Source organism: Protopterus annectens, chromosome 15.part0, assembly GCF_019279795.1.
Source record: "Protopterus annectens isolate FY-2018-M chromosome 15.part0, PAN1.0, whole genome shotgun sequence".
In the NCBI taxonomy this organism is placed as follows: Eukaryota; Metazoa; Chordata; order Ceratodontiformes; family Protopteridae; genus Protopterus; species Protopterus annectens.
In genome coordinates, this window is record NC_056749.1 from 112,359,338 (window position 1) to 112,383,817 (window position 24,480).

Below are 24,480 nucleotides of genomic sequence, written 5' to 3' on the forward strand. Positions count from 1 at the left end.
ACTCCTCTGCAAACTCCGACCGACGTCTAAGTGTCCGTCGGTTGAAGGAAACACAGGCTAGACAAGCTGATACGTCGTGGTCTGGGCCTAAGCAAGGAAGGCAGTAAGAGTGGAAATCCTTATGAGGTATTTGTTTCCCACAAGTTTGACATCGGCTGAGGCAAGAAAGAGTCCCCAACGGGGTACTTAGCTTTTTAGAAGTCTTCGGTAGTAGAAATCTCTGGATCTGACCGACCGGCACTTGCGAACAGCTTCTGCTTCGGGCACCGCGCGGCAAGAAAGACTGAGGAAAATGGCATCGGCTGATGCCTTTATACCCGATAAACAGCAGCAGTGATGTCGGGTGAAGTGCGACATCAGCCGAGGCCAGACCCAGACTTTGGAATCCGGCCGACCGAAGGGCTGCCTGAGGCAGGACAACCCATATGTTAGGACTCCAGATGCATCCTTGAAGGACATCACCAGAATTCAATAAATCATGCATGTCCTTACTCTCCATCAGGGAAGGAACACCAGAATTCAATAAATCATGCATGTCCTTACTCTGCATCAGGGAAGGAACACCAGAATTTAATAAATCATGCATGCCCTTACTCGCCCATCAGGGAAGGAACACCAGAATTCAACAAATCATGCATGTCCTTACCCTCCATCAGGGAAGGAACACCAGCAATTCTAGCCTTAATAGCCTCCAAAGTATGCTGCTGATACTTAAGCATATGAAAGAGACAATTAACAAACCTAATAACCACGGTGGAAGTATAAACCTTTTACTCCATCTATCCAAGGCCCTAGATTCCCTGATAGAAGGAAGAAGATTTGTAGCAACTGTGGCTTTAACACCCTTAGGGTCCTGAGAAATAATCTCTGGATCAGCAGTAGGATTCTTGAAAAGGAACCGATGAAAATCAGGAACTCTATAATACCGGTCAGGCTTTATAGAAGCAGGAGGAACAGAATTAGGAGTCAAAGAATTCACCATGAAAACATCAACTTCCAAAACCGGAGGGATAGCCAAAGGCTTATGTTGTGGCAAATTCAAGAATTCCCTAATCTGTTTCTTAGACTGAGGGTAGCCCTGACTTTCCCATTTGAAATGCTCCCTAAGAGTATTCAGAGTATCTCCAATAGAAAAATCTTTTGGAGGGGAGGCAGAAGGGATGGAGTCTTCTGCATCAGAATCCTCAAAACCAGAAAAAAGTGGAGAGCTTCCCACTTCATCAGCAGAGTTGCTGGAAATCTCAGTCTGAGGCAGAGAAAGCTTATCTGGATAATTCCCTGGATCCTTTTAGAAGGAGGTGGCTGAGAGCCCTTGATAAGGGTCAAGAGATAAGTCATTTTAACCATCTGAGCCGGAGGCATTTGAGGGGAGGCCGGCGCCTGCTTTGGAGTAGATTTTCGGATGGATGGCCTACTAGAAAGCCGGGGGGACTCAGGAGGCTTAGCCACCACAGAAGTCTGAATCAAGGCTGGTCTGGATCTGGTCACCGGGCGGAGAAAAGAGGCCTTAGAAGCTGGTGCCTGCTAAGTGGCTCTAGATCCAGAGGCAGCAACTGGCAGAGGGTCAGAAGTGGAAGCCTGCGGTATGGAGGACTCAGAAAAGGTCTCCGCAGATGCCTGCTGCTGAACCTCCGCAGACTGCAGGGGCTAAGAAAGCACCTCACTGACTACCGCTGGGCCGACAACCAACTTAACAGGGACGTCATCAGCTAATTTGACCCCAAGCCTGTCACGGTCCTTATCCTTATGCTTCTTAGGAAGATCTGAAGTCGGGAGACAAGAAGATGCCATAACGACAAACTTAGGTCAGACTCCAAAATGCTTGAACAAGATCCTAGCTCTACGAAGTATGGTACACGGGTTGAAAGAAGCAGAGAGAACACAATTAGGGATGTCGTGCTCAAGGCCCAAACAAGTACTACAATAGGAGTGAAAATCAGTGTGGAATCTGTTTTCCACAGGCAAGACAGTTATTAACTTTCACTGACATTCATTAAAGCAAGAAAAGAGGGTCCCCAACGGGGTAATCTCTGAGGATGTTGGAATACAAAAAGAAGGTACTCTGCCAACTGGCACTCGTGCAAAATGCTTCTGCTTAAGGCTCCGTGTCAAGAATGACTGAGGAAATGGCGTCGGCTGCCTTCTTTTGTACCCGATGTCAGGCCTAAACCGAAAGAAGCCAACGTCATATACGAAGGACATTGGTATTATGGCTGACTGTGGGCTACCGGGAGCCGGATAACCCATTTTGTAAGGACTGCAACAGTGAAACACGAACATATGCCTGCAACTCGTATGAGCACCTTATCCTTTAAACCACAGGACTGGTGTGAGCTGGAACCCTCACTAGCTGAGTGTAAGATAAGAGTTTGCAGGGATCACAGGTCCGTTTTAGAAGTGGAATGCCCTTTCAAGGGTGAAAAGCCCTATTTTACCCTCCAAATTCTCAGTTATTGCTCATTTGCTAACATATACTTGGGCAGTTTAGTGCAACCAATCTACCAGCACATTTCTGTGAGGTAGGATGAAGCTGGTTACTCAGAGACAAACACATGCAAACACAAGGAATATGCAAACATTACATAGATACAAACTCACTTAGGCACAAAGAATATGTAAAAATTGCAAAGAGAGGCAGAGGCAAGAATGATCTTCACACAGACACTAAGGGAGAGATCTTAACTGCTTTTCAATGTGCTTGGTAGAGACACAGGACTGCTTGTGGGACCCTCCTACCAATGTTTAGAGCATCCTCAAACTACCACTGACATTCCCAGGAATAGGCACCAAGACACCAAGGATGGACTAAGGTGAGGAATGGCCCAAATATCTGCTCAGAAAAAAAGGAGAGAAGTAACTAGCCTCCTCATCCAATTACTCAAACCCAAGCAGAACCAAGGCCCTAGAGAAGAAGTGAGGAAAAGGTTGACAGGAAGAGAACAGTACCGTAGGCTAGAATGCCTACAATCCAAAGGGAAACAAACCCAGAGGGGATGAAGGGCGGGATGTGGTAATGAAACAGTGATCTGCTCAAACATCCAAAATGGCAAGTTCACTCAATTCTAATATGCTCTCCATTAGCTTTCTATTGAAGTAGGCTATTGGAGGATTCAAAGAGCTTCTGGATGATAAAGTGGCAACCTACCAGGAGACAATGGGCTACTTTATGACCTGAAGTATGGATAAAGCAAATCCTGTTCTACCCCTGGAGTCAATGTCAAGTTTGTAATGTTTTGAGAAGGTGTCAAGAGATGCCCCACAGTGGCTACTTTCAGTATGGCTTGGGTACTTGCTCTCTTTATGGAGGCCATAGTTCTGGCTGTGCCCAGGTAGGCTTGAGTACACCTCCCAGACAATTACCTTGGGAAGAGTAGAGCAATTGGATTCAACATGCCATCCATTTAGATACACACTACAAATTAGTGCTCCCTTCTTTGCTGCAAGAGAGTGCGAGAACTGGGTACATCAATGGAATATAGAATCTTTCTTCCTTATTCTGTGGAAAAGGGACAGCAATTCAAATGGGTTGGTTCTCAGTGTCACCAGGCAGGGTTCCTTACACATTAGGGCTTGAACGTCTGACATACTTTTGGCCAAGGTAATGGAGGACTGCTACACCTGCTGCCAAGTCAAAAAGTGTACGGTTGTGCATGTGTGGTGGATGCTAGCTTAATGGGGATTTGGGTACATTTTTCCAAATCAAAAGTGAAGTCTGAGGGTGGGGTTGCTACTTTTTAAGTGGCCTCAAAAGTAGTTTTCCTTAAGGAATTGCTTCACTGGCCTTTGGCTGGCCAAGGGTGGATCTAGTGGCAAACAGGCTAACATGCTGGAGAAGTGATCCATAAATGAAAGTATATACCAAACCTGTACAGAGAAGCTCACAGAGGTATTTTAACTACCCAGGGACAGTGCTGCAGAGAGTATAGTTGGGTATCTACTTACCATAAATGTGGGAAATTAGCATTTCCTGTCATGGAAATCTGAGGCTGTCAGAAATAGCAAAGACTTGATCCTGTACTCCAGGGCTCAGCCGATGCCCTTCATCCTACACCAGGATATCTGCATACAATTGGTCAACTGACACCATTTCCTTGGGTCTTTCTTGCCCCTAACCAGAGTTCCACTCTCCTTGCTTGTGGCCAAGAGCATGAACTGCCCAGCACTGTCCCTCAGGTAAGAAGGAAAAGGAGCACAGGGGGATCTAATTTGGGATACCCAAAGGATATTCGGGTACCCACCCCGACCTACAAAGATAGCCAAGAAAATAGGGGCTTTAAGGGAGATAAATAGGTGTTGTACCAGCAAAGACACTCAACTGCATACATTTATAGTAAGCAGATACACAACTATACTGTTACAGTAATAACCTGTGGGAGGATTCCACAACTAGAGAGAAAAGGAAGGTTGGTTGGGCGGGTGACAGGGTATGGGAGGCCCTGGACCTAAAGGCTACACAAGCTAGGTTGAATTTTCTTGAAAAGGCATGCACTAAGGACCATGTGGCTGGCTGCCTAATGCAACAGGTAGGCACACCCCACAGGAAGGCAGTACTGGCTGCTAGAATGTGACCTAATATTGTCAGGCACCAGCTTTCCATGGCATTTGCACCAAAAAAGCAATACATTTAGCAGTCCACTTAGAAACAGTCCATTTGCTGGCGGGTTTCCCCTCTTTAGTCTCTGTAAATGTCACAAATGGGTGAATAAATTTACTGTGGTTTGTTTTGTGCAAATAAAATTGGAGCTGTCTGTGCACATCAAGAGAATGTACGGCTTGTAGTGGGTAAATTCCTGCTGAATCTAGGCAGGGGTAAGTCCAACTGTCTGAACAGCCTTCAACTTCATCAGCTACTTGAAAATACTTTGGGCTTGGGGTCCAAAAATGTAACCCTTATCCAGAGGGGAACTGAAGACTTCCAATTTAGCAAGCACTGGCAGAGTCTGTTCACTTAGCCACAAATACCTCCTAATGACAGACTCTGAAGCAGCGACCACGCGTGAAGTTCATAAAGCAACAAAGCTGTATTTGAATGTGCACCTGGTAACTGCTGAAGCAACTCTAAGGGACTCCTAATATTTATTCTTATGAAATTGGTAGCTTAAAGTTCAAATGGCGGGGATAGCTGAAATGTATACCTTCTTGACAAAACTGCCAAGGGCTCTGATATCTATCATTTGGCAACAGATTCTTTGAAGTCCAACCCCTTGGCTCCCTTTGATTCTGAGGAGATAACCTCCAAAACTACTTCTGTACATGTCTGTGGGACTCTAGCACCCTGTAAAACTAGCTAAGTTTTGTAGGAGGAAGGAGTCGGGCTGCAGGGATGCATCTTGGATATAATCCATTACTTCCAAGACTGCAGGATGAAAAAAACGTTTGTGCTGAAGCCGCCCAAAAAATTACCCTACCCTTTCATTAAACTTTTGACACTCTTGAACCTCCCAAGCTGAAGAGCTCTCATTTTATGCAGTCCCCCATTAAAGAGAGGTTTAGCGCAGGGACTGAGGAAAGTGTGTTTTCTGACCGTTGGCATATGACCTACTGGAAAGCTAGAAAATAGCAACTCATCTTTAACAGAGTCAAGACTTCTGAGTGGAGGGGTTCCGGTTTCTTTTGACAGGGGTGACTCCTGAACAAGATACTTTTCAGGGCCCGTCTGTCTCGACCTCATGAATTCCATCAGGTTATTGACCAATTCAAATCCTGCAATTAGGCCTGGGAGTTGGGGGCTTGAAGAACAAGTGGCCAAGGCTGGGGCAAGATGACAACAGACAGGTCTTTAGCTTGGCCTAAATTTGGGGGAGCCTTTGGTCACAGCAGGCTAAGGCTGCAAGTAGGCAGCTGCAGACTAAATCCAGTCTCTTGGGATGAAAAATGCAAGGGACACTGCCCTCCCCCCATCAGCCTCCATGATCTGGGTGATAGAATTTGATATAGATCCATCTGACATCTGGGTAAACTCTGCCCAAGAGGATATCAATGGTGTTGATAACATGGCAGCTACTGAGGAGTCTTGCCAATGGTGTCTGCAGCATGTTCTGTCATTGGAGGGGGCTGCAAAAGTGCGTCATCTCCTTTGGCAATCTCAACCCTGGGAAGAGCACTGAAACTAGAAATGCTGCTGTCAGGTGCTCCAATAACCTCTTCTTTTTGATGCCTCTCCTGCCTCTTTTGTGGGATCTAAATCAGGGGACCAGATGATGTTATAGCAAAAGTACAGTTGCGGACACTTACCATAAATGTAGATGTATTCACTGTTGCAGTCATTACATTTGGGTTATCTGCCTGCAGGTAGCCCTCGGCCATCCTGATTATCAAAGTCTTGGGTCCTGCGTCGGATGCTCTTCTTCCATGACGTCCGGTAGTCAGGGGTATAAAGTATGCAGCCGACACCATTACATCAGTTTTTCTTGCCCCAGATGTCAGCTGCCCCCATAACAGGAAGCAATTATATGCAAGGTTACATCTCCAACAAAAAGCAAATACACCAGAAAGCTTAAATACAGTAAACTAGAAGAAAGGTATAGCGAATAGAAGTCAGGGGGGCTAGAGGGAGGGAAACCAGGACTGCAACAGTGAACACACTCAAACATCTACATTTATGGTAAATGTACACAACTGTACTATGTTCTTAGTGTTTCACTGTTGGTCACCACATTTGGGTAGATTCCCAAAGCTAAGGGAGGGAGGAGGCAGAGAGCATTAGGATAGTACAGTTGTGTACACTTACCATAAATGTAGATGTTAGAGTGTATTCACTGTTGCAGTCATCACATTTGGGTTATCTGCTTGTAGTAGCCCTCAGTCAGCCTGATTATCAAAGTCTTGGGTCCTGCATCGGTTGCTGTCTCATCTTCCATGATGTTAGGTAGCCAGGGGTATAAAGCATGCAGCCAGTGCCATTACATCAGTTTTTCTTGCCCTAGATATCAGGTGCCCCCCTAATGGGAAGCAATTAAATATATATATGCAATGTTATACCTCTAACAAAAAAGCAAATACACCAAAAAGCTTTTAAGCATAGTAAAGGAGAATAGAGGTATAGCCAAAAGAAGTCAGGGGGGTTGGAGGGAGGGTAACCAGGACTGCAACAGTGAATACACTCATCCACAATTATGGTAAGTGTACACAACTGTACTATGTTCTTCGTGTTTCATTGTTGCAGTCACCACATTTGGGGAGATTCCCAAAGCTAAGGATGGGAGGAGGAATTTAGATAGCATTAGGACCAGCTATAAGGCCCTGCAGTGGCAAAACCAGCTCTGGATTTAGAGAAAATAGGCAAATAGTAATGCTTGGTGAAATTATGTACAGAACTCCATGTAGCAGCTTCTAGGATGTCCCTGGTAGGGACGCCTCTGAGAAAGGCTGTAGAGGTAGATGCAGCCCCGGTTGAGTGTGGTCTTATCCACCTGTGGGATAGGTTTTCCATGGTGCTTATAGCAGAAATGAATGCAATGGCCTATCCATTTAGAAGTGGTTTGCTTTGAAACGGCCTTCCTCTCTGCCCCTGCAGCAAATGCCACCAGCAGTTCAGATTTTCTTTGAGGTTTAGTCCTGTCCAAGTAAAATCTAAGTTGACTGTGCACATCTAAGGAGTACAAAATCCGTTCCCCTTTGTTCTGTGATTAGAAAAGAAGGTTGGCAAATGAATGGACTGATTAAGAGCCACAATGGATACTACCTTGGGCACGAAGGAGGATTGGTCCTGAGGGACACCCTGTTTGCATGAAAGATGATGAAAGGCTCCACTGCCATAAGGGCCTGTAATTCAGATACCCTTCTTGCTGAAGTGATCGCTAAAAGGAAGGCTGTTTTCCGAGAAAGGAATTTTAACTCTGCACTTCCAGCTGGCTCAAAAGGAAGTAGAGTGAGTTTTTCCAATACAAAGTTAAGGTCCCAGGCTGGAGTTGGAGCTCTCCTGGGTGGTCTTAAGTTTTTGGCCCCCCCCGAGGAACTGCTTGGGCAGTGGATGGGAGAAGAGGGGTGGTTCTGTGTTGTAATGAGCTGAAATGGCTGAGGCATGAATTTTGGAGGAAAAAAAACTCCCTTGTGAAGCATCTCAGTTAAGTATTGAAGAATCTGAGGTAAATTGGGCGCAGCTGTGCCCACCCCTTGAGTTTGGTTCCAGGAACAGAATCTTTTCCATTTTTCAGCATAAGATTTTCTAGTACTAGGCCTCCTTGCCTCCAAAATGACATCCAACACCAGTTTACTGAAGGATGGAAACGGAGGTCAAGTAATTAGCCAGGCTGCCAGGTTCAGGGTTTGAAGCCGAGGATGCAGAATCTGGCCCTCCTGCTGGGACAGCAGAGTAGGGGGTCTGAGGCAGGTGCCATGGTGCCAGCAGTGACATTGAGCAAGATAGGGTACTGGTGCAATCAGTATTTTCCTTGGTTTGTCCTGTTTGATCTTTAGTAGTACTTTTGAGAGGAAAGGCAGAGGAGTAAAGGTATAAACTGATAGATTTTTCCAGTTGAAGGGCACGGCATCCATTTTCCAAGCTTGTATGTGGGAAGTCCTTGGGCAGAACTTGTCCAATTGGTAGTTCTGGGGGGAGGTCTATATCTGGGCTCCCCATTTATTTATCAACATGTTGAAAGTCTTTGGTTCCAGTTTCCACTTGTGTGGGTCCATGAGATTTCTGCTTAGTTCGTCTGCCAGTGTATTTAGCTTTCCTGGCAGAAATTGAGCCTGTAGATGCACTTGGTAGCTCAAGGCTGTGTTCCACAGAGCCATGGCTGGTCTGCAGAGGAGGTATGAATGGGTACCCCCCCCCCTGCTTGTTTATGTAGCACACAACAGTGGTATTGTCCATCCTTAATTGTCCTGGAATGTGGTCCTGGAAGGCTGTCAGAGCATTCTGTACAACTAACATTTCTTTTCGATTGATATGCAGGTGCATTTGACTTAGGTTCCATTTGCCCTGAATGCACTCCCCTGCCAGATGAGCCCCCCATGCATAGTCTGATGCATCTCTTGTTAGGGTTTGGGCGGCAGGGGGTAGAGTGAATGGTAGTCCTTTGTTTTGGTGGCAGGCCTCTGCCCACCAAAGGAACTGTAACTGTAGGCAAGGTATGATGGGAATCATTGCTTCCAGATCCTGAGAATGTTGACACCATAGGCTTTTTAGATAGCATTGTAGTTTCCTCATATGCAGTCTTGCATATGGAATTAGTAGAACGCAGGAGGCCATGAACCCCAAGGCTTGCAGTATTTGCCTTGCAGATAGCAGGGATTTGTGGTCATTAGTTTGAAGTAAGCTGTCAAATGAAGTTGTTTCTCTGGTGTGAGGAAGGCCATCGGGGAAGTTGTGTTCAAGCTTGCTCCCAGGAATATAATTTGTTGACAGGGTACAAAATGTGATTTTTCGTTTATGGTGTACCCCAGACAAGTTAGCACCTTTTGTACAAATGCCAGATGATTCAAAAGTATGTCCTGGCTTTCTCCCTGAATTAGGCAATCGTCCAGGTATGGGTATATTTGAATATTTCTTTGCCTGCAAAATACAATGTCTGGAGCTAGGCACTTTGTGAATACCCTGGGCACAGTAGATAAGCCAAAGGGCAGTGCAGAGAACGGATAGTACATGTAGCCTGCTTTGAAGTTTAGGTATCTTCTGCAAGATTCCCTGATTGGGATGTGCAGGTAGGCTGCCTTTAAATCCAGTGTTACCAACCAGGCATCTTTGCCTAGCATAGGAAGCAACTGGTGAAGAGTTAGCATCTTGAATTTTGGGATCACCAAACAGGTGTCTAGGATAGAAAGGTCCAGATAGGACACTGAGGGGCCTTTTCTGGGTACCAGGAAAAGTTTCAAGTAGAAACCCTTTTCCTCTTCTGGTACAGGTTGAATAGCCCTTATGCTTAAGAGAGCAAGTACTTACTTTTCAGCCTCTGCCCACTGATTTGGGGGTAGATCTGGCCAATCGTGTGGGGTTGGTAATGTGTGGAAGTGAAATCTGTATCCTTGGGAAACTATATTTAAAACCCATTTGTCCGGGGTAATTAGTTCCCAGTTTTTTTGTCTGCAGAGCAATCTTTCCTCCTAAAGGAGCAGACAGTTGAGAAGGGCTTGGAAGTTTTAAAGTTAAGTCACTGAGAGAGTTTACCGTTGGGGGGGGGGGGGGGGGGAATCTTACTACTCCCCGATTTGGAAGTGGGATCCCCCCACTGCTTAGTCCTGTGCGTACATTGAGACTGAAGCCTAGGTGGTCTGCTGGTTTTGGGTTTGGACTGAAGGCCTGGAAGAGACAGGAAAGGACCAATTCTTAGAGGGCCAATGCCTACTAAATCTTGGAGGCTGGACGTGTAGGAAATCTTTAACAGTTTGCATATATTTGGTTTTTTCTTCCATTTTTTTTTTTTTTTTTTTTAAAGTACTACTACTGCTTTGTTGCCAAACAGGCGGTCCTGATTTAAGGGAGTATCCAGCAATTTAGCTTTAACATGATCTGGCAACGATTGCTCCTTAAGCCAAGCATGCCTTTTAAGTACAAACCCAGTGACAGCAGCCTTGCAAGATGCCTCTAGTGAATCAAAAAGTACAGTTTTGTACCTACCATAAATGTAGATGTTCGAGGATCCCCATTGCTGCAGTCCTTACTACTGGGGTATAGTCCACGTCCAGTCGGCCCGAATACCAGAGTATAAGGCTGACGTCGGTCAGGGCGCATTAGACTGACGTCAGTACGTCAGGGTACTAATGCGCATGACCAACGTCATATCCTCAGTCTTTTCTTGCCCCAGATGCCAGAAGACCCTAAAAAGACAAGGCCCAAAATACCTGCACCAAAAATATGTACAATATATACAAGAATATATACAAAAACATAAGCATGTAACCTCACCTACACAACCACCCCTAAACACAGAGGGGAAGGAGGGAGGGTAAATTGGAGTGCAGCAATGGGGATCCTCGAACATCTACATTTATGGTAGGTACAAAACTGTACTATGTTCTTCGTTCCCATTGCTGCAGTCCTTACTATTGGGTAGAATCCCAAAGCAGAGGTAAGGGAGGCTGGCAAATCAAAGAAGCAGGAGCTGACAACATGCCTTGCAAAACAGCTGTGGCAAAACCAGCCCTAGACTTAGAGTAGATAGGAAGGTGATAATGCTTAGAGAAAGTATGCACTGAACTCCAAGTAGCTGCTTCCAAAATATCCTTAGTTGCCACCCCCCTTAGAAATGCTGTTGAAGTGGCAGTAGCCCTAGTGGAATGAGGCCTAATCCCAGCTGGAATCTCCTTGCCATGATGGGAATAACAAAATGCAATGCAAAAGCCAATCCACCTAGAAATAGTTTGTTTTGACACAGGCTTGCCCTGTGAACTCAAAGCAAAAGAAACAAACAACTGCTGAGACTGCCTGAAATCCTTAGTCCTGCTTAAATAATAACGCAATTGCCTGTGTACATCTAAAGTGTGCAAAATCTTTTCCCTTTTATTTTGGGGGTCTGCATAAAAAGTAGGCAAATGAATAGTTTGGTTTAAAGCCACACTAGAAACCACCTTAGGCATAAAGGAAGGATTAGTACGTAATGATACCCTATCCTTATGGAAAATCAAAAATGGCTCTACTGCCATAAGGGCCTGCAACTCAGACACCCGTCTTGCAGAAGTAATAGCCAACAGAAAAGCAGTCTTCCATGACAAGTATTTCAATTCAGCAGTAGCCGCAGGCTCAAAAGGTTGTAGAGTAAGTTTTTCCAACACAAAATTGAGATCCCAAGCAGGAGTAGGAGCTCTACGGGGGTCTTATATTCTTTGCCCCTCTAAGAAACTGCTTGAACAAAGGATGCGAAAACAATGGTGGGTCACAATCATAATGAGCTGAAATTGCTGCAGCATGAATCTTAATGGAAGAGAAGGACAAACCTTTGTCCAATAACTCAGTAAGATATTGAAGAGCCACACTCAAATTAGGCTCAGAAACCTGCAAATTCTTTGCTGTACTCCAAAATAAAAATCTCTTCCATTTTTCTGCGTACACTTTCCTTGTACTAGGTCTTCTAGCTTCCATAATCACATTTAAAACTTGTTGAGGAAGTTGAGACCTGCTGTGTTTCAACACAGAATATGCCAGGCTGTTAGATGAAGAGAGTGAAGCTTGACATTGAGCAGATGACCATCCTGCTGAGATAACAGATGAGGAATCAGAGGTAAAGGCCATGGAGGCTTCCTTACCAGACTCCGTAGTAGTGGGTACCAGTGTTGCCGAGGCCAATCTGGAGCTATCAAAATCATCCTTGGCCTGTCTTGTCTGACCTTTAATAGTACCTTTGGAAGAAGAGGCAGAGGAGGAAAGGCATACACATGAAGGTTTTTCCAACTGAAAGACAGAGCATCCACTTTCCAAGCTGTGTGATGAAACCCCTTTGTGCAATACTGTGGCAGCTGGTGGTTTAGTGGAGAAGCGAACAGATCTATGTCTGGAGTTCCCCATGACACTGTCAATTTTGAAATACATGAAGATCCAGTTTCCACTGTGGGGATCCATGATTTGTCTGCTTAACACATCTGCTAAGGAGTTCTGTGCTCCGCAGAAACCTTGCCTGAAGAGTTAGTTGCAAGCTTAGCGCAGTCTCCCATAAAATCATTGCTTGCCTGCATAGAGGATAAGAATGTGTTCCCCTTGCTTGTTGATGTACCACATGACAGTTGTGTTGTCTGTTAGAATCAACACCTGCCCTGGAAGAAGTAACTCCTTGAAAGCCATTAATGCAAACTGAACTGCTAACATCTCCTTCATATTGATATGTAGATGCTGTAGTCTGGCAGGCCACTTGTCTTGTATCCACTTTCCATTTAGATGAGCTCCCCAAGCAATGTCCGAGGCATCTGTCGTTAAAATCTGACTCGCCTCTGGCCGGGTCACAGAGAGTCCCTTCTTTAGGTGACATTCCTGAGCCCACCACAAAAATTCTTTTTGAAGGCAAGGTATTATTTGAATGACAGTGTCCAAATCCTGGCAGTGCTGTGTCCATACATTTGTGAGATACCATTGTAGCTTCCTCATATGCAGTTTGGCATTGGGAAGCACCAGAATACAAGATGCCATGAACCCTAATGCTTGAAGGACTGTCCTTGCAGTCAGCACGGACTGATGACATAGTTGATGGAAGTAAAGTGATAGACTCTTTTGTTTGTCCGGGGTTAAAAAGGCCATCTGGGCTGCTGTATTCAGTCTCACACCCAGAAAGCACATGTCTTGAGAGGGTACTAGACTGGACTTTATTTCGTTCACAGAATACCCTAGGCATCTTAGCACTGCTATAACATATTCCAGATGCTGTAGAAGGTCTTCCTTTTCTTGAGCCAGAATCAGGCAGTCGTCCAAGTAAGGATAGATTTGAATTCCTTGAAGCCTGAAGTAAGCTATCACTGGAGCCAGAACCTTTGTGAATACTCTGGGCGCAGTAGATAAGCCAAAGGGCAATGCAGAGAACTGATAATAAGAATTTCCAGATCGAAACCGCAGATACTTCCTGCAACTTAGCCTTATAGGCACATGAAGGTAAGCTTCCTTGAGATCTAAAGTTACCATCCAGTGATCTTTGCCCAGCAGGGGTAAAAGCTGTTGTAACGTCAACATTTTGAACTTGGGAATGTCCAGAAAAGTGTTGAGGAGAGATAAATCCAAAATTGGTCTCCACGTGTTCCCCTTCTTTGGTACTAGGAACAGGCGAGAATAAAATCCTAGGCCCCTTTCTGATACAGGGACTGGCTGAATGGCCCCCATCTGGAGTAACTGAGAAACTTGCTTGTGAGCCTCTTTTCTTTGTGGAGGAGGAACGTCTGGCATGCCTTTGAAAGGGGCATTGTATGGAAATAAAATCTGTAACCGTGGTGAATAATATCCAACACCCATTTGTCTTGAGTAATTAAATCCCAATTTTCTTTGAAAAGAGACAGTCTTCCTCCCAAAGGAGCTGCCAGACGAGAATCTACTGGCAGCTGAAAAGACAGGTCATTGGGTCTGTTTACGAAAGGACTGACCCCTGCCCTCACCAGAAGTCTGAGCAGGTGAACTCCTGTTCTAGGCCTAAAAGAACCTTGAGCCCTGCCCCTACCACGCCTAGACCTACCCCTAGACTGGGAATCATAAGCAGGATATGTCCACCCCTTAGCAGGCCAATTTCTACTAAACTTGGTGGCTGCACCTGCAAAAATCTTTAACAGTTTGCATAGACTTAGCTTTGTCCTCCATTTTCTTTAAAACTGCTTCCACAGGCGATCCAAACAACACATCAGACTGTAAAGGAGCATCCAAAATCCTTGTCTTAACATGCTCAGCTAAATTCTGATCCTTCAACCAGGCATGCCTGCGAAGAACAGAACTAGTAGCAGCCACCCTGGAGGAGGCCTGTACAGCATCAAAACCACATTGCAAAGAATGCTTACCCACTTGTTCAGACACATGAACCAAATCCAGCAACTCTTTACACTCAATACCTTCCGCCAAAGCATCCACCTTAGATTTTAATTGTGAAAGGAGATAATTCTGATATTTTAGCATGTGAAACTGACAATTCAACGCTCTCATGGCTAGAGTGGAAGTAGTATACACTTTCTTCCCCCACCTATCCAAAGCCCTTGCCTCTTTATCAGTGGGAACAGGATTTTTAACCACAGAAGCTTTAACACCTTTAGGCCCTTGAGAAATAGTTTCTGGGTCCGCCCTAGGACTCTTAAACAAATACTTATGAGTTTCGGGCACCCTATAATACCTATCAGGCTTAACAGGAGCAGGAGGCAAAGAGTCAGGGTTCAGGGAAGCCTCTGCAAAAACATCTTCCACCACATTCAACACAGGAGGAATAGCTAAGGGCCTATGCTGGGGTAAAAACAAGAATTCCCTAAGCCTTTTCCTGGAATCAGAGTAATCCTGGCCTTCCCATTTAAAGTGCTCCCTCATGGAATGCAGAGTCTCTGAAAATGAGAAATCCTCAGGAGGAGAAGCTGTAGGAGTGGAATCATCCACATCAGAATCAGAATAAGTAGGATACTCCTGCAAGTCTTCCAGAAGACTCTGAAGCCTCTGAACACTGTTCAAAACTATCAAACTCCGTTCCACCCTAGGCCTCTTATCAGGCGGGGCATAGAACCTCTAATCATAGTAATCAAATCTTCTGCCATTTTAAGCATATGTTTCTTAGGTACAGAACCCAAATGCTAGGAGAAGCCCCACTGAAACTGAACTAGGCCTACCTCTCAAAGAAGTTTTGGCAACAGAAGGAGAGGCTCTAACTACCTTGGGAAGAGAGGGAAGAACAGTGACCTGAGAAGCCCCTCAGCCTGGCCTACCTCCTGAGAAGGCACATCCTGTAACAGTAAAGTTTCTGCCTGAGACTCCATGGAAACTCCTGGCAAAACCTCTGGCTCCACTGAGTTTCTAAAGAACCGACGTCCGGGACTGCCGGTTCATCAACCCTAGGCTTCGCTGTTTTGTCCTTGCGCTTTGACGAAGCGGGCGCCGGAGCATCCGACGGCATTTTATAATTGCAACGCTTCCCAAACACTAACCTGGCACAGTCTGACCTCCTCTTAATAGTGCGTTTGTTAAACCTAGCACAAGAGCGGCAACCAACAACGTCGTGCACAGGCCCTAAACAAGGTATACACAAGGTATGGTAATGCCTATGAGGTATCTGTTTCCCACAAGAAATACAGTTATTCAGTTTTTCTGACATCCGGTAAATACTGAGGCAAGAAAAACCAAAATGTTCCCCAACGGGTACTTAGCCAACTCTGTTTCGGTCTGAAACTCCGGTTTCGGAAATATTTCAGAACGCCAACCTGCACTCGCAAAACTGCTTCTGCATCGGACCATGCGGCAAAAAAGACTGAGGATATGACGTCGGTCATGCGCATTAGTACCCTGACGTACTGACGTCAGTCTAATGCGCCCTGACCGACGTCAGCCTTATACTCTGGTATTCGGGCCGACTGGACGCGGACTATACCCCAATAGTAAGAACTGCAGCAATGGGGAACGAAGAACATCCACATTGCAAAGTATGTTTTCCAACTTGTTCAGCAGAATACATTAAATCCTGTAAATCCTCATTTTCGGCACAGTCAGGAATCATTTTCTGTTTAAGTAGTCCAATAATATGCTGCTACTTTAACATATGAAACTGGCAGTTTAAGGCCCTAATGGCCAAGGTTGTAGAAGTGTATATCTTCTTAACCCCCTCTGTCCAGGGCCCTGGAATCTATCAGATGGGGTAGGATTTTTGGCAGTAGTAGCCTTAATGCCTTTGGGTCCCTGTGAAATGGTCTATGGGTCTGCAGTAGGATTTTTTAAAAAGGAACTTCTGAGAGTCAGGTACCCTGCAATACCAGTCAGGTTTTTTGGGAGCCGGAGGTGAAGAGCAAGGGGCCAGGCTAGATTCCGAAAAAGGCATCATCAACAATGTCCAGTACAGGAGGGATAGCTAAAGGCCTGAGTTGAGGTAGGAGTAAGAATTCCCTAAGCCTTTTTTTGGAGTCAGAGTAATCCTGGCTTTCCCAGTGGAAATACTCCAAGTGTGAGCAAGGTTTCACCAAAAGAAAAATCTTCTGCAGGGAAAGCAGAGGGTATGCAGTCCTCTGCATCAGAATCCTCATAGGTAGATAAAGGCAAATCCCAGTCATCAAAAGAAACAAAAATTTCAGAATCCTGATCAGAAGAATCAGAAGGAAAATCAGTTCTAGGTCTTAAGAGGGAGAAAGCTGGCTTCCCCTAATTAGAGTAATAAGGTCTTTAGCCATTATTTGTTTTTTTAGGCATATGGGTCTGACCATGCGGTTTGGACGTCTAGACGTGGGTAGAGTTTTAGGCCTTGAAGAAGATGGCGTCTGTTTGAAATGCAAGTCCGTAGGGCCTGAATACACCCCTCAGAAGCTGGTGCCTGCACAGCGTCTCCGGACGCATCCAAGGTAGAGACATCAGCAGGATCCACAGTCAAAGATGCATCTCGCGGCATACCGGACTCTGAATGGGTCTCAGTAGAGGCCTGCTAATCTGAAGTAGCGGGTATCAGGGGCTGCAAAAGCTCCTTACTGAGTACTGGTGACTAGCTTAATGGAAGCGTCATCGGCAACTTTGGACCTGTGCGGTCTCTGTCTATCTTTATGTTTTATTTGGAATGTCAGTAGTTGGATGGCTTATCTAAGCAGTTTCTGGATAATTAAACTGAGTACAGAAATGGTTTGCTGTAAAAATGGACCGACGATGAATAGTTAGAGGACTGAATAAGGCACAAAACAACAGTGAGGGACATTGTGGTCTTGGCCTAGTCAAGGAATGCAGAAGGAATAAAAATCTTTATGAGGTATTTGCTTTCCACAGGTAATACGATTGTTAACTTTCACTGACATCGGTTTAGAGCAAGAGAAAGGATCTCCCAATGGGGTACTTAGCTTTTTGAAGACTACGGTTCTGAAACTCAAAAATGAAAATTTCAGGAGTTGGCTGACTGGCATTTGTCAACTGCTTCTGCTTCGGGCATTGAGCGGCAAGAAAGACTGATGTAATGGCGTTGGCTGCATGCTTTATACCCCTGACTACCTGACGTCATGGAAGACACAGCATCCGACGCAGGACCCAAGACTTTGATAATCAGGCCGGCTGAGGGCTACCTGCAGGCAGATAACCCAAATGTAATAACTGCAACAGTGAAACACGAAGACCAATACATGTTCTGTACTCTGTTCTGTGCATTTTTGGGGAGACTGGGCCCTACGCCTAATGACCCTGGAAGAATAAGCGCATTGGGAACAGTTGGGGCACACTGTGCTCTGTACTCAGGCAGTATAAGCAGAGTGGAAATTCTCGGTGGGGCTTTGCCTACCACACATTAAACATTGGACTTGAAAATTTAAGGCTAGACACAAAAAAAAAGGGTCCCTAATGAAGCAGTTAGCTTTCCTAACTGATCTCTGGTTTCAGACTGACTGACATACTTACAAACCCAGTACTTTGGTTTATGGTGGCAAGAAAGAAGTGAAGAAATGGTGCCAGGTGATCCCTTTCCAGTCTTCCTGACATTAGATGTGAGGATGCTCACCAGGCCTTGGGAAAAGGATCAGTGCTATGGTATTCAGACTGGCCTTGGGCTTCGAAGGAAGAAAATTCCAAAGGCCATTACTGCTACTTTGAAACACAATGAACATCCAGGGTTCTTGCTGCCCTGTGTCGCACCAGCACTGCCTCACAACTACCACATGGATACCAAGTCTGATGGGCCTTCTTCCTTTGTCTCTTTCACCATAGGCTCTCTCAAGTGAGTGGTTAAACCTGGGTCAAGGTCTCTTGAAAGCTACTGGGTGCCTGTTACCAGGTACTGAAACTTTAGTGCCTGGAGTCCCCTCTGTTAAAATGAAGTGGAACCACCCCTCTTTGTAAAGGGGAAGGACTCCCCGGAAAGTGAGAGGGTAGAGCTATAGATTGACCCTCATAACTCTTTTTTTTTTATACAGGCACTGATAGACATATCCTTTGAAACCCCGACCAAGCCACAGTATTACTGTAATAAAATACCCTTACAACATTAAATTAAACTTCACTAACTGCATTTTTTTCACAGCAACATGATTTTTTTTTTTTTTACTTTAACTACTATGAATTTAATTGGGGGGGGCACTTGTAGAAAAACTTGCAAAACCACCACCACACACATTCACAGTAATTCACTCCAAACAAAATATTCTAATTCAGTCTCTGCGTATGAGTAATTAATCCATACCTGCACTTCCACCATCCAGTCAATAAGGATTCCCCTCATATCCTGAGTGATGTCCTCCTGTTTTTCCATATAATCTGGCAACTTGAATTTCACCTGTGAAAACAAAAACAGATTTGAAGACGCAACATTTTATTCAAACCAGTCATTCAGAGAATCACAGCAGGCAGTACATGTGCATGGATGTGTTATGCCCAACAAACTAAAACTTCACAGAAAGAGTAATTACAAAACAAAGCATTTAACAGCACTGCAAGACTCAGCTTTTACCTGACCTAATAACTCTAAGGCTTTAATACTTCAGAGGATGGTTGATTGCTGTAATGTTCATTTCCTGCCCTGCAACACCTATGAGAAATGCCATACTCAGCCATTCCATGAATAGAGCAACAAGGACTGAGCATCACCGGAAAGTTTCTTTGCAAATTATCTACAACAAAGAGCAAAACAACTTGAGGCAACCAAGACATGTTCTGTTTATGGGTTGTGCTTAGGACAGTATATGTATGTGCTCTAACAGTATACCTTAGATAACACAGCACTTTCAAAAAAAAAAAAAAAAAGTTAAAAAGTTGAAAGTTAAAGTTTGAAATCTGGAAAGGACGATCATACTCATAGCACCATTCTGGCCTCGACAGATCTGCTTTCCCTTCCTCCGAGCCCACCTGATGGAGGACCCATGGATTCTGGACCCAGTGCCAGACTTATTGACTCACTCGTCGGGAGTTCCTAATCCATCCCTTCAGTCCCTCAAACTGACAGCTTGGCTGCTCCACTTCCCAATTTAGCCAGGTCAAAGTTTTTGTCTCCAACAGTACAGCACATTCTAGTTTCTTCCCACAAACCTTCTACCATAAAACTATACAAAAGCAAATGGAAACGTGTTGCGTGCTGGGCATCAGCGCAAGGGTTAGATCCCTTGGTGGCCCCGATACACAAAATCCTGGAATTTTTATCTACACTTTCACGAAGGGGCCTCTACTTCTATGATAAGGGTGCAATTAGCGGCCATATCGAACTTCCATGTAGGTGAAGGGGGTTCTACAGTTATGTCTCACAGGCTTTTGTAGTGCTTTCATGAAGGGTACTTTTCACCTTCGTCCACCCATCCGATAGACTGTTTTTCCATGGAACTTGAATTTGATGTTGTCTCAGCTTATGTTACCACCATTCGAACCAGCTTCAACCTGCTCACTTAAGTGTTTGTCATGGAAGACCCTCTTCCTCATTGCTGTTACCTCAGCTCGTAGAATATCAGAGCTACAGGCATTGTCAGTCAGGCCACCATACATGGTTTTTCACCCAGAAAGAGTCTCTTTGCGTACAAATCCGTCATTTCCCCCGAAGGTATGCTCTGTGCTTAACATTAACCAATCTATAGAACTTACCACATTTTTCAAAAACCATTCAAATAAATTGGAATACATGCTGCACAAGTTGGATGTACATAGGCAACTGAGATTTTATCTGGACAGAACAAAGGATTACAGAAAATTGGATCAGTTGTTTGTTTCATTCGCAGATAATAAGAAGGGCATGGCAGTAACAAAATGGACATTATCCAAATGGCTTTCGGACTGCATAAATTGTGTATTCAGCTTCAAAGCAACCACTTCCGTTCAAGCCTAAGGCTCATTCTCTACTAGGGCCGTTTCTACTTCTTTAGCCCATGCCGCTCTTCTTCCGTTGGATACTATTTGTGCAGCGGCTACGTGGGAAAAACCTCATACGTTTATCACTCACTACAAAGTAGACAGGTCCTCCAAGGACAGGGTGTCCCTCGGTTCCACTGTACTCAGGAACATTCTTCCATGAGTCACCCAGGGTAACGGAGCTAGGGACGCTACCCGTGTGTAAGAACAAATGGCGAGATCGAACAATTTCACAAAAGTTATGTTTTTACCATAAAGTTCCATGTGAATTGTTCATCTTGCCTTTGTTCTTGCATCCCCCTCCCTCCTTCCCCCACCACGTTCTGGAAGAACGGGTACAACTAGTGCCTGGTTGGTATTCTCTAGGTTGCCTACTCTACCTATTCTTCAGTAAGTTGCATATTAGCTATATCCCTATCTGTGGTTGGCTCTAGCGACCTGGTCTCTGAGGGCTGATACTCTGTTTGTGGAAGCTTGATCAGCGTTGTGGTAGTATCTAACTCTGCCCCTACGAATGAGATATGCTGTGAGGGCGATAAGGCAGATTTTTCAAAATTGACTGAGATCCCTAAATGGGAACAAAGGCTGATTGTGTATTCCCTGGATTGTACAAGGCGATGCTTGGTGGTGTCAGTGAGGAGCAAGTCGTCCAGATACGGAAACACCCGGAATCCTATCCGCCTCAGGTGAGACACCACTACTGCCATGCATTTGGTGAACACCCCGGGGGCTGAGGTGAGACCAAAGGGCAGAGCTCGAAATTGGAAATGACTGGCTCCCATCCGGAAGCGCAGATGATCCCGGGGCGCTTTGGCCATTTTGATGTAGTAGTACACGTCCCTGAGATCTATAGAGCACATCCAATCGTCCTTCTGCAGGAAAGGAAGGATAGACTGTAGCGTGACCATCCGGAATTTTTCCTTGCTTACGAATGTATTGAGTTTGCCGAGGTCCAAAATCGGCCTCCAGTCCCCTGTTTTCTTTGGAACTAAAAAGAACCTTGAGTAAGTTCCGGATCCTATCTGGTCCGCCGGGACTGGTTGGAAGACTTCCAACCAGCTTTCTTATTTCTATGGCTGCTTGATCTCGCAGATTGGGTGGAACATCTGGAGATCTCTTTTGTTCGGGGGGCATGGCTATAAATGGGATGTTGTATCCTCTGGTTACTACGTTTACCCAGGAATCTGTAGTAAGATTTAGCCAGGCCTCTGGGTATAAAGCTAAGCGACCCCCGACTGCCTCCAGAGTGACAGTCTGGCCTCCCATCAGGAGTGCTGAAAGGGCTTCCCAGGGACGCTATCCCTGTCACCCTGGTTCTGCGGACCCCCCCCCTCTGCCGCCTGGGAGGAGTCTTCCATTCCTGCCTCCTCCTCTGCCTCTGGAGGAGGCGTCACTCTGTGGGGACTGGAAAGATCCCAGAGTCTTTCGGAACCACATTTTTCCGCCTCTGCCCTTCGGGGTACGGTCTGTTCTGGGTGGAAAAACAGACCCCTACAGCAGACAGGGTCTTACCTTCTTGCTCACACCGAGTGAGAGTCTCCTTCACTTTGGGACCAAACAGGGTGGCACCATCAAAGGGGACATTGGTAAAGGAAGAATTGAAGGCTTCCGCAAAGGAGCAAAGGCGCATCCAGGATTGCCTCTGTAGAGCAATCGCTGAAGCTGCAGTCCTACTCAAATCCTCGGCCGCATACGAGATGAGTCTCATGGACGAGTTTACTATTGAAGTGAGGATGTTAAGCTGTACTGTTACCTTTTCGGAGACAGCAGCATCTCTGTTACCCTGGAGAGTATCTTCCAACTCCTTAATGAGATCCAAGTCGCGTAAAATGCGTGAGGTAGTTCAGCGAACGCATGGAAAAAGTCGCCGAACTGAAAACGCACTTCCCATACCTGTCCATAGCCCTGGAATCCTTGTTAGGAGGATGAACAGAGGAAGATGACTCAGACATTTCCTTCTTCGTGGCTGCCGCTACCACCATAGCATCCACTGGGACTCCTTTAGAAAAGATAAGTTTTGTCTCAGGGGGGCAGTAATGTATTTATTCGGCCTCCTAGAGACTGGTTCCACTATCTGGAGTCTCCCACGCCCTTCGAGCTATTAGGTCCATTAGCTCATCGAAGGGCAGGCTCACCCAGGAGGTAGAAGGTTGAGCCCCAAATGCCTTCAGCAACACCGATTCGTCCTCAGTGGGGGCAAGTGTCTGCCAATCATCCCTCTGTTTCAGGATCTCCAGGATGTCAGCAAAAGAGACATCCTCAGAGGGGGACCGTGGGGTCCCCTCTGACTCATCCAAATCGGTGTCCGATGTCAATGATTCTTGCGGAGAATCAATGTGCCTCCTCTTGCACAATTTCTTCCTTGGGACTTCATCAGAGGGGGCATCTGGTGAAGCTTCAGAGGAACAGGGAACACCCTCTGGGGCTGGATGAGGTACTGGGTCTCTACGCTTGGGAGAGATCGCTGGTACAGAAACAGAACGCGGCCCTTTGGGGGAAGGAGAAGACTATTCCGATGAAGTGAATGTCTTTTCAGACAAAACCTTCCTCATGATGTCGAAGGCACCAGAGCCTCGGGCCGAGGATTCCACCGGATCCGAAGACCACGGTAGTTTCCCTGAGACCGGGACCACGGGCTCCGACCCAGAGGATGGAGCCGAACTAATCTGTGCCGAGGCTCCGAGGGGAAGAGTCTGAACTAAAAGTTTGGTTCGACTCTCTGCCCCGGAACCAAGGAGACCGTCGGCTCCGCGACTCCTCGATGGGCTCTGAGGGAGTCGAGGTCAGTGGCGCCGATCACACAAAAGTAGGCTTCGGTACAGAGGGTTCAACAATCATCGGTTCCTCTTCTCCCGGCTTCGAAGACTCGAAAGGTCTTGAAGGAGGATCTGCTGGAGATACAGGGAGGGCTTCCAGTTTCAAAACCAACTGGGACGAAACCGCAATTAGTTTGGACAGAGCCGTATTCTCCATGAGCTTCTGTACCACTCGATCCACGTCAGTATCAGATAACGGCCTGGAAGAACGGGTCGAAGAGGCCGAAGATGTCACCGACCGAAGGATCGAGGGAGGAGGCACCTCCGACACCAGCTCCAAGACCTGAAGCTCGATGAGAGATAATCACTCTGTGCTCGGCCCCGAGGTCTGTGGAGCCGGCGACCGAACCTTAGACGAGGTGCTCGGAGCCGATGACCTGGGCTCCGATACCTTCGAAGTCTTCGACCCCTTCGAAGACTTAGATGCCTGATCAGCCTTCTCCAAGGCTTCTTGAAAGTCTGGCTTTAGTAAGCCCCTTTCTATTAGCTTCCTGTGCCTTTCCATCATGACCCTTCCACTGAAAGAGTGACAAATAGAGAAGTCCTCCTGCAGATGGAGAGGGCCAAGACAGTAGACGCAGGAAGCATGATTGTCAGTAATGGACATCTTCTGTCCACACTGACATCTTTTGAACCCAGATTTAGCTTTTTCTGCCATGACTAACAGGGAACACACTTTACCAACAAAGTTAAGCTAGCTTACCAACAGTATAAAAAAGTTATGTTCTTACCATAATGTTCCATGTGGAGTGTTCATCTCGCCTTTGTTCTTACACACTGGTTCGGAGCCGATCCTCGGCTCAGAGTCGGCCGCATAGCAAAGCTCTGCAATTTAGAGAAGCTCGAGACCAGGCTATATCCCACAATCCTCCCTGCCATTACTCAGATCTAGTTTGCGAGTAAACCAGACCAACCAAAAACCTCAGGTGCTAAGGCTACACACTGCCACAGAACTCAGAGACACTCTCTCACTTAAATTAACTAAGGGTAGTGAAATATACCCCATGAGGCAAGAAACAATATACCCGGAAGGGGTTAAGGCATTTTGACCAGACTCTAGTCCTACTCGTTCTTCCAAACACGTGAGGGAGGGAAGGGAGGGAATGTAAGAACAAAGGCGAGATGAACACTCCACATGGAACGTTATGGTAAGAACATAACTTCTTTATGTGAGAGTGTTCAATCTCGCCATTTGTTCTTACACACGGGTAGCGTCCCTAGCTCAGTCACCCCGAGTGACTCATGGAAGAACGTTCCTAAGCACAGTGGAACCAAAAGATGTCC

General features: G+C 45.9%; 1 protein-coding gene across 3 annotated transcripts in view; it reads right to left on the reverse strand.

Moving 5' to 3' along the window:
* CCNB3 (cyclin B3) overlaps nt 1-24,480 on the reverse strand; it is a 1,510,800-nt gene that overhangs the window by 661,131 nt on the left and 825,189 nt on the right. For all 3 annotated transcript variants that reach the window (XM_044057491.1, XM_044057492.1, XM_044057490.1), the window contains exon 7: nt 18,732-18,824. In XM_044057491.1, the coding sequence (XP_043913426.1) occupies nt 18,732-18,824 (93 nt within the window). The remainder of the gene's footprint in view (nt 1-18,731; nt 18,825-24,480) is intronic.